General features: G+C 43.5%; 1 protein-coding gene across 1 annotated transcript; it reads left to right on the top strand.

Moving 5' to 3' along the window:
* The first annotated feature begins 4605 nt into the window (after nt 1–4605).
* PSMD6 (proteasome 26S subunit, non-ATPase 6) lies at nt 4606–10739 on the top strand. The gene is made up of 8 exons (XM_031606228.2): nt 4606–4863; nt 5402–5607; nt 6590–6735; nt 7562–7781; nt 7891–7999; nt 8805–8973; nt 10192–10269; nt 10397–10739. The coding sequence occupies exons 1-8, from the start codon at nt 4719–4721 to the stop codon at nt 10491–10493; spliced, it is 1170 nt and encodes a 389-aa protein (XP_031462088.1). The 5' UTR covers nt 4606–4718; the 3' UTR covers nt 10494–10739.

Raw genomic sequence — 10739 nt, 5'->3', positions numbered from 1 at the left:
TCTCCGAGCTCGTTGGCATCACTAGGTGAGAGCCAGAGCCAGAGCAAATATTTCTCTGGGCTCCCACATCCATGCAGTGTGTTTTAGATTACACCAAAGTGGATTCACAAGAGGAAGCTGGGGGATGGCAGGGAGGTGAGCATGGATGGAGGCAGCACAGGGAATAATGGAAGGAAACGGTCAGATGAAGACAAAGCAAAGGCAGGCAGAGAAATAGCAAAGGGCTTCAGGCTGAGAGCAGCTGAGAGAGAAAGTTAAAGTTATTTGTATCATTCTAAGAAGGTTAACAGAGCACACAGAACCTGCCCCCTCCATCCCCTGCTCTCACCACTGTTATAGTGATGGGTACGAAACACGCTACAACCTGAAATAGGAAAATAAGGGGTTTAATTGTGCATGCATGGCTGCAGTCAGCTTTTCAGATGGGCAAGAGCAAGGACAGCTTTGCAAAACAGCAACCAAGGACAAGGCTGCCTGCAACTCTGAGAATTGTCATGGAAACTGCAAGGAAAGTGGCATACAGTGCCAGGGAAGATAGGCAGGAAAAAGGCACTGGAAATAGTTGCTGCAGGAAAGCCTCCCTGCAGAGCTTCTAGACATTAAAAGTCAATTGAATAAATTGTTCAGTAATTTTAGATGTTCTTTGAAAAACTAGTTTTTAAAGGGGAAAAAAAAAAAAAAAAAAAGGAGTAAAAGAGAAAACTATGTATGGCTCAGCAAAATGCCCAGGAGGAAAATGCTCTGAAAGGAAAAAGAATGAATGCAAATAAGCATCCTGCAATGTTTATTACATAGGCAGATACATATAGATTGCTACAGTCACACGTGTGTGTTTGCTTATATACAGCATACTATATATATATATAGTATATAAATAGTATATGTATACTTGTTTGTATCACTATATGTAGTGTGTGTATATAAACACATAAAGTAGTATGTACATGTATATAGTACGTATAGTATGTATGGCATATATAGTATATATAGAGCAGTATTAGATACATATGTAGGTGTCATACTGTGTGTGTCAGGGCAAGGCAACCAGAGGTTGATTCAGAGGGTGAATATCTGCAAAGTGCACGGGCGTTGTACCCTGCTCACATGAGTTACAGGGAGTTGTAAATCACACCACGTAAAACACAGCATCTGATAAACTGCAGTATAAACTCAAACTGAAAGGAGGTGACAGCAGGAGAACTGTCTCATTTACCAGGCAAGGTGAATTGCCATCCCCCAAATGCAAAAAGCACACGGGAAAAGGAAAGGTCTGGAGCAGAAGAGATGAGGAATGGAAAGCCAGTGCTGAAAGGAAATGGAAAGGAAAATATCACAGCACTGCCATGCTGGTGCAGCTCACATGAGTGGCCCTCGCATCCCCACCTTGGGACTCAGTGCACTCAGAACAAGGAGCATCAGCAGCTTTCCAGCTAATTTGGCACCCAAGTCAATGGGCTTTAGGTAGGTGCTCTCCAGGTACACAAGCAATGCTTAGAGCCAAACTCCCATCAGTTTTTGAGCAGTATCTTGCCCTGTGAATCCAGCAGTACGCTTAGACTGCATCCACTCCAATGTGGCATTTATTTTAAAAGACAGCGTAATGTTATACTGCACTCATGTTTGCATCAAACACTGCTTGCCTTGATTAATACATGTTTGCCTGATTTGTTATGAGATCTAAATAGAAGTTACACGACGCTTCTCAGCCCAGCGCTTTTCTTTGCGTGATGTGAAAATGACCTGTCATTACAAAGAGTGAAAAATAAAACGAGGCTGTGTGTTTGAAAAGAAGCTGTGCAAAAGACCTGCCAAAGCACATCAATATTTGTAATTACAGTGGCAGGTGCTGCTCTGTGTGCACGCACCAGTGAGGGCTGGTTTCCCACAGATCAGCTATTCTTTCTCCCATTTTGCCCCCGTCGCCACCAGTGCAGCATTCCCATCTCTTACGATGTCCCTCATCAATACCCAACATGTTTCCCTTCCCTGCCTTCATCCTGGGATGGCCATACAGCCATCCCCACTGCTCATCTCCTTCCCTAAGAGCTGTCAGTGCCAGAGGCATTGGCACTGGCATTGAGATGCAGGCACGGGTTAACCACAACCGCTGCTCCTTCCCAGCTCGGCTCGGCCCTACGTGGCTTGCACCTAAGTTCAAGCAATCGGCCGTCACTTGGGGACTCGTGACAGCTGACAAATTTGGTTCAGGTTGACCCAGGGGTTTAAAATGCATTTCAGAACAGACACGCAGACTGACAGGCAGGCGGTATAATTGTGTGAGACTAGTTCCTTTGAAAAGGCAGCTTTAAAAATCCACAAAGGACAGAAGTCGCTAATGCACCTCAAAAAAAGGCTGACAGGAGCTAAGAGGGGGAAATGGAGTAACTCCCAAGGCAGCAGAAACATGGAAAGATCTTAGAATTCTCGCTCTCCGTTTCAAATTATCTCAGTAAAAATGGCCCAACTATAGGATCATAGAAGCATAGAATTCTTAGAGCTGGAAGGGACCTTTAAAGGTCATCTAGTCCAACTCCCACGCAGTGAACAGGGACATCCACAGCTCGATCACATTGCCCAGGGCCTGATCCAGCCTCGCCTTGAAAGTCTGCAGTGATGGGACATCCAGGAGAGCTTATACAACACCAACCTGAGGATTTGAGTGAGCTTTTTGCTACCAGCACGTGTGAAGCACAATGAATTCCAAACAGATGGCTTATCTAAAGATCACATGATATGCACTGAAATCAATATCCAGATTACAGTGGAGCTGTTTCAGGGAAATAGATATAATTGTAGACATGTGAAAACCATCCAGTCTGGACAAAGACTGGGGCAAGAGGAATCAGCACTTCTTAAAGTCTTAGAAATGCAAAGAAAGAGTTGAAGTGCACGTAATTACCAGTGAGAGGCATTGTAGCAAAGCAGATAAAGTTAATTATACAGTAAAGGAGCATTTCCAGTTGGCGTGGTAGTAATCATAGTCAACAGAGAAGTGCCCATTGGAAGGAATCACATATAATAAAAGCAATCATTTAGTATAAGTGCACAGCACAAATTACCTAAAAAGACAGAGGCAGATACAGACACACAGCTGGAGATGACAAACCTTAATGAAGACTTGTGGGGTTCTACAACCAATAGGATATCTTAAAAAGCAGCAGATCCTGTGCTGTGTGCTGTATCCCACCAAACCCTCACACCCATCTGCAAGAGATACTGGTCTCTGCATTCTGACACGGGGGGATGGAACATAGTACCCAAAATAAAAGGCAGCCTTCAAGCTTCAAGCATAGATCATCTGCATGTGTGTATAATATGTGCCTGTATGACCATCTCCTTGGTGCTACTTTGTTAGTAATAGGATAAGCATGGGAGCAGCATGGGAGCAGCCCAAAGACACTGCACCAGGGCTGTGGCAGGTGATGGAGCAGAGGAAGAGCCCCTCAGCCACCCTGCCTGCTACTTGGTGCCTCACTGCTATTAGATACTAACAGCTTCCCAGACCTCTAACTAAGGATGAGGCTTAGTTTTGTCCCCCTCGGGTAGTAACTCCTACTAGCTCCCCCCAAACTGGCTTCATGTTTGGAATACCCCAACTAACATACCTTAATGCTGCAAAAGACTTAAATGCAATGTTGCTCTTCACAGAAGTGCTAACGGGGGAGGATTTACTGATTTGAAAGTATCCAGATAAATAAATAAAGGGCGGCAATTAAAGTGAAACAGACACCCGTCCCATCAGATGCAAAAGTCTGAGGCTCACAGCATGGCTCCAAGCAAAGTTAATTGGCATTATTGGGGTGCAGCTCGTGGTGTGGGTTCTGTGCAAAGAGCTTCTCATGGCAGCACAGTGCCAGGCCTTTGTGCATCTCCCTTTTGGAGATCTGGGAGCTGCCTCACGCAGCTGGGCAGCAGTCAGCTGCAGCCATGGTGGAGAAAAACCTCCTGCACGGATCCATACGGTATAGATTCTCTATGATATAGAGCCTTGTAAGATGAATTGCAGTCACCACAGGGCCTTGCTGCTTGCTATATGAATTTGAGATATTACATTCTCTCTGAATTTCCTCTCATATTTAGCAGAGAGCATCACATGCACGCAGCCAGCTCCTGCACTGCCAGTTACTGCTTAAATGTACATAGGCATGCAAAGTGTGGGCACATATTTACAGACCAGAAGCGCTGGCTTTTTTAATTAACCAGTGTTTCACTTTGTTACCAAACACAACACGGACCATCGGCAATAACTGCACTCGGGAAAACTGACTCCCTTACTCTCCTCTCATTCCCAAGGACTGACTTCAGGGCGAACCCAGAAATGGGAGAAGGAAAGGCTTTTTCTCACAGCACGCAACAGAACCGCGGCTCTTCCCACCGCAGCACACGGTGCCGCAGGACAGGCACAGCACCGCTGCACGCGCACCCCCTATAGACCACGCGCACCCCCTATAGACCACGCGCCTCCGCTCTGCCCCGTCCTGCGCATGCGCACCGCCGCAGCCCCTCACTCCACCCCCACCACGCGCAGCTGCCACTCCACGCATGCGCACTCCCCCTCTTTGAGCGCTCGCACACCTCCGGCCCGAAAGGGGGCGCTGCAGAGCTGGCGGCGGCGCCGGAAGTGAGGCCGCCGTTTCCGCCCGTCGCGGCTGAGTCACTGGGCCGCGCCGCCGCCCCGGTGCCCGCCGCCGTTCCGAGCCACCGCGAGCCCCGCCGCCATGCCGCTGGAGAACCTGGAGGAAGAGGGGCTGCCCAAGAACCCCGACCTCCGTATCGCCCAGCTCCGCTTCCTCCTCAGCCTCCGGCCCCGCGCGCCCGACCCCGCCGCGCGGGATGAGTTGATGGCGGCCGTGAGGCTTCACAGTGAGTGCGGGCGGAGCGGGGGTCTGTCTGTCCGAGTGTCGGTCTGTCAGCAGGCCGGGTCCGTCCGGGGGCTGGAGGAGGCGGGCGGGAGCCGACTCTGGCTGCCTCAGGTTAGTCCTGAGGCGGTCTGGCGGTCTGTGTGTGGTGCCCGTGTCCGTGCGCACGTTTCTGTGCCTGGCTGTAGATGCGGGCCGTCAGTCCGCCCTGGGGGCAGCGAGGGTTGGGCGGGGTGGACGGGGAGGGCTTCGGGCACAGTGCTGTGCTGCCCCGTTCCTGGCTTCCTGCATGCTTAGCCTGGCTTTTGGTGGTTTAAAAGGTGCGAGCTGTGCGAGAGGCTGGATAAATAAATAGGAAGGGAAGTGCTAAGTTAGAGCAGAGTCAGAAAATCAGCAAAGAGAAATATGCCAAGCAGGGCCCACTGAAGCAGTGCCCTGGTAATGTGCTGCTGACTGCATGGACGGCACAGAAGGCTGCAGAAGGACCTGATGGTCAGTTGTGTTGTCCTTCTGTAACCAAAGCATTCCGGCTTTTCTTTCAGACATGGCTCCATATTATGAAGCGCTGTGCAAGTCTCTGGAGTGGCAGATAGACACGGAGCTGTTGAACAAAATGAAGAAAGCTAATGAGGAGGAATTGAAACGGCTTGATAATGAACTGGAAGATGCTGAAAAGATCTTGGGGGAGAGTGAAATCCGAGATGCGATGATGGCCAAAGCTGAGTACCTGTGTAGGATTGGGGACAAGGTGGGCTCATCGCTGTTGTGCTCAACCTGGCAAGTGGCTGAGCACCACACAGTCATTCACTCAGTCCCTCATCTTCCCAGTGGGAATGGGGGAGAGAACTGGGGGTGAAAACAGGGGGAGCAGAACTGGTGGGTTGAGTTAAAACTATTTACTAAGATAGAGAAGAGGAAAAGAATGATTGTTATGATTATGTATATATGTGAACGTATTTGTGCATGTTCGTATATGGATATATACATACATATGTAATATAACTTATATATCAATTTATATAACAAGTGATGCACGAGCAGTTGCTTATCACCCCCCAAACGTCAGAAGAGAGTGAGATGAACTCCCATCCCCTTCAAAACTCTCCTTCTGCATGATGTTGTATGGTATGGGATTGCCCTTCGACCTCTGTCCTAATTCTGTCCCCTCCCAGCTCTTTGGAAACCCTCCTCCCCAGCCCTTCCCTAATAGGAGCTGAGAAACTGGAATGGCTTTGGCTCCCCAACACTGTTTAGCAACAGCTAGAAACATCGGTGTGTTATCAACATTGTTTCTCTCCTAAAACCAAAGCATAGTATCATGCTAGACCCTGAAGAAAAACAATTCTGTCCCAGCTGAAACGAAGGCAGTAGCACAGGTTTTCATGTAGAAACACAGCATTGTAATCTCTGTAACTGGGTAGATTTCAGGGAGTGGTGAATGGAAACTGGCTGCCTTGCAGTGGGTTTTTTCTATGGCACAGTACATACATGGGTGAGAGATAGGGGGAGGGTGTTGCTGAAATTAAAATTAAGCAGTGAAAAACAAGTAGGCTGTAAAAGAAGACACTTGTCCTGTAAAGGGAGAAAGCTGTTTTCCATTTGTAGATGTTGTTTTTCTCTTACCTCGTGTCTTTAGTTAATGGAATGCAATTAACGTACTGACGACAGATGTTTTGCAAATATTCTGGTTGCTTTGAACTTACTTATAATGCAAATGGTGATTTTGTTAGGAGGGAGCTCTGACTGCGTTCCGCAAGACTTATGACAAAACTGTGGCACTGGGACATCGTCTGGATATTGTGTTCTATCTCCTACGGATCGGCTTGTTTTACATGGACAACGACCTCATCACACGGAACATTGAAAAGGCAAAAAGGTACTGTTTGGGTTGGCTGAGTGCATTAAAGCACTTTTCAGACAAACTGTAGAAAACTAAATGGGAAAAAACCCACGTTGCCATCAAGAAATGACAGTGACTGCCTATGAGACAGAATCACAGAATGATGGGCAGGTGTTAACTTGGACTAGAGAGTTTCCTATTTCTCAGTCTTTTATGAGGGCAGAAATAATAGCAAGGCTAGTCTGTTGTTTCAGCTATTTTTCAAGCAACTTGATTGGACTTTGCCCCCCTTTCTCTCTTCTGTAGCTGTTAGAAGACAAGTTTGGATGTAATGATGCTGTACAATGAAGTGCAGTGTAGGGATGCCACCTGAACCCAGCACGTCCAGCTGGCTTGATAAATTGCCAGTTTCTCCTCTAGAAGCAGGAGCCCAGTGCCAGCATGTTATTCCCTCATTTTCACAGTTAGCTTATCTCTGCTGTCAGCATTTAATACTTCATTGTTACAAACTTTTCTTATAACATAAAGTTGATGTGATTAATGTGATTATTGAAAGTTTGGCTATTTCACTGGTAACTTCTTTCTATGCTGTTAGTTGGACAGTTTTGATTTCAGCAGCAAAAGAAATGGAGGTCTGTTGTTGCAGCTGATGTTGATGGTAATATTTATGTGCACATCTCAAGGAAGTGTCATTGCTACCCTGGGAGGTACATGAAACCTAGATTGTTTCTACAAGTTGTAGCATATAAGAGATTTTGCTTTTCTCTAATTGCATGCTATCAGTTGATTTACTGTACTTGTTTCCTGTGACTTGTCCCATAATAATTTTACATAAGTATTTTTCTTTTTGTTCTATTTTAAGTCTAATAGAAGAAGGAGGAGACTGGGATAGGCGAAATCGTCTAAAAGTGTACCAAGGTCTGTACTGTGTAGCTATTCGAGATTTCAAACAGGCAGCAGAGCTCTTCCTTGATACAGTTTCAACGTTTACATCCTATGAACTTATGGATTACAAAACATTTGTAACCTACACTGTCTATGTCAGCATGATTGCATTAGACAGACCTGACCTTAGGGAAAAGGTAAGGAAAGCAAGTGATACCTGGTTCCAACAGACCCAGCCTTTCTTTAACCTGCTTATCTCTGGGCTAAAAGGAATAGTATTTAAACATGCTTCTCCTTTGTTTTCAGGTTATTAAAGGAGCAGAGATTCTGGAAGTGTTACACAGTTTGCCAGCTGTACGACAGTATCTCTTTTCTCTTTACGAATGCCGATACTCAGCCTTTTTCCAGTCATTAGGTAAGGCTGTCTTGTTTCTTGTAAGAGCATTTCAGGTGCTATAGTGGTTGGTTTCACATCATTCACAGTTTCTGTGGAATAGTTACAGTCTACAACTAGAGCAGAAAAACCACAACTTAGACATTGATGTAAAGTTTGATGCTGTATGATTAAAACTAAACGTGTAGTGAGCCTCATAAAACATTGCATCTAATTAACTGGAAAAGACTTGGAAAATAGCTATGGAGCAGCATTTTACCTGAATAACCAGGTCAAATGGGTAAGCTTTGGAAATCTGATCTTTGAAGTAAACCAAAGCCCTTGTGCCTGGGGACACTGAAATCTCAGCCTGTAATTGAAGCTTTCATCATTGTTATCATTTCCAGTTTGGCTTCTGTATAGAAGGCTGACTGAAGGAAAGCTCTTCTTCAAACTTCTGTCATTCTTGACAGTTCTTTTTAGAAAAGCAGAAAATTAGATATTTAGAATAAGCAAAAAGAACTCTTCGTTCTGGACTTTATTTGTAGTGCAAATGTTTCCCTGCAGTACATAGGGAACAGTGATTGACATCCTAAAAGTATTCCATGATGACAAGTAGGATCATTAGCTTTGCCATAATATTGCTTGCGTTTAATTACTACTTCTGTTTCTAGAACTACTATACTTTTTACAAACTTATTTTTGTATAGCACAGAATACCTTTCATATCCTGAACTATGCAAGAGAGTAATGTAGTTTTGTTCACACTGATTACGTGTTAACTGTTTGATTTACCTGGATGTTACTTCGCATTTCTTACTGATTAGATTTCTTTTTCTTGTTTCAGCTATTGTAGAGCAGGAGATGAAGAAGGATTGGTTGTTTGCACCTCATTATCGATATTACGTAAGGGAAATGAGAATTCATGCATACAGCCAGCTCCTGGAATCCTACCGCTCACTGACATTAGGATACATGGCAGAAGCATTTGGAGTCAGTGTAGAATTCATAGATCAGTAAGTTGTTAAGCTTTTTAAGTAAAATGTTTGTTTTAAACCTACCTAAGTTGTGCTTTTGTGGAAGAGATTGGCTGCATTTGAATATAATGTTTGAGTAAAGAAAATAATTTGATAAAGTTTCTCATGAAAACTATTGCAGTTCTCCTTTCACTCTGAGGGTCATATGAAAAACTATTCTTTTGTGAATAATTCTGTTCTTTATCCTGCTATTTTTATGGACCTTAATAAGCCATAACCTTTAACATTTTAGAGGACAGCATAGTCCACAAATACACCAAGGTAAATACTCACATTCACACACATTATCTGCCCTACACGTCTCATTGTGTAGCTTTGCTTGCTTTCTGCTAAGTAAATAGAATCTGCTGTTTTTAAATTAAATCAGACATACATTGCAGTCTCAATTCACAATTCATTTTCTGGTGTAAGAAACAAAATCAGATTTAGATCATGATGCTAATTAATATGAAGTGAGAAAGTGACTTTTACCTTGGCTATGTATGTGAAACGCTTTGTTTCGGATGCTTTCACAGGAATCATTCTTCTCTCATAAAGAAATTTCAGATTTTCTAACATAGAAAAGCGTTACAGAAATATGAATACTGCTTGAAATGTTCAGAAATGAATTAATAGGTGTTTCAAGAGACACCAAATACCATTCAATTCAGAGGTAAATGTTTCTAAGTCATACTAGCTTTTGTGCTTCTCGGTAATTTATTAGTAGTTGTGGCTTTATCTTACTGCATATCCCAGGATTTATTATTAGTATTTATTTATTATAATATCAGCAATGTCACGTGGAACACTGGCTGATTAAGTAAAGCAAACAAAATGTTTAGAAGTGCTAGGAGACTCTTTAAATGAATTGGCAATATTTATATCAGGATGAATTCTGGATGTGTGTGATACATGAGTGCCACCTCTGGATTTGAACAGCTGAGCTAAATGATGAGACTCACTTAACTTGAGAGTGAGATTTTGGCTTGAGAAGAAAATACTAAGACAGCTTGTATTAAGATTGTTGAAATGATGGTGCTTGTTTCGTGTCCAAGCTTTAAAAAGATGAGAATGTATAAGACACCTTATGAAAATGTATTGCATGTCATGGTAATCTATTTCTGAAGTACGTTTTGTAACAGCAGATTCTATGCTTGCAGGCCTGTAGTTCCTTGGTGAAGTGTTGTTTAACAATTTTGGTTTTTTTTTCTCTCTTAGGGAGCTTTCGAGATTTATTGCAGCTGGGCGATTGCACTGCAAAATAGACAAAGTAAATGAGATTGTAGAAACTAACAGGTAGGACATCAATTCCTAGAAGTTGAATTCTGTACATTTTGATCACATTTATGTTTATGTAGTAAGTTTCATAAGGTAAAAGATCTCAACTCTAAATGCTTTTTTTTTTCCCCTTCACAATTTCTAGGCCGGATAGCAAGAACTGGCAGTACCAAGAAACCATCAAGAAAGGAGATTTGCTGCTAAATAGAGTTCAGAAACTTTCCAGAGTAATTAATATGTAATTTTTCTAATGCAAGGGAATGCAAAATGTAGATGTTTAAACCATTTTGGAAGTAACCTATAAATATATTGTATAACTTGGTATACTGTAGGTAAAAAAAAAAAATAGTAGCGAGAGAGCTCATGTTTTTACTTTCCACTTCATTATGTACACAATGTTTATGTACACTGGGGGGTGGATCCCAGTTCATTTATTAAATGTCTGGTACAATTGATCTCTTGTAATATATTTTATTCCTTCACTTGAA

Source organism: Phasianus colchicus, chromosome 11 (assembly GCF_987193195.1).
Source record: "Phasianus colchicus chromosome 11, bPhaCol1.hap1.1, whole genome shotgun sequence".
NCBI classification, from domain to species: Eukaryota; Metazoa; Chordata; class Aves; order Galliformes; family Phasianidae; genus Phasianus; species Phasianus colchicus.
Note: the sequence above shows the minus strand (reverse complement) of the source record. Positions and strands in the feature narration are given on the sequence as shown.

Coding starts and splice junctions, on each gene's coding strand:
- PSMD6 (XM_031606228.2), top strand. CDS start 4,719: ATGCCGCTGGAGAACCTGGAGGAAGAGGGGCTGCCCAAGAACCCCGAC. Junction 5,608..6,589: donor TGTGTAGGATTGGGGACAAG/GTGGGCTCATCG, acceptor TGATTTTGTTAG/GAGGGAGCTCTGACTGCGTT. Junction 7,782..7,890: donor GACCTGACCTTAGGGAAAAG/GTAAGGAAAGCA, acceptor CTTTGTTTTCAG/GTTATTAAAGGAGCAGAGAT.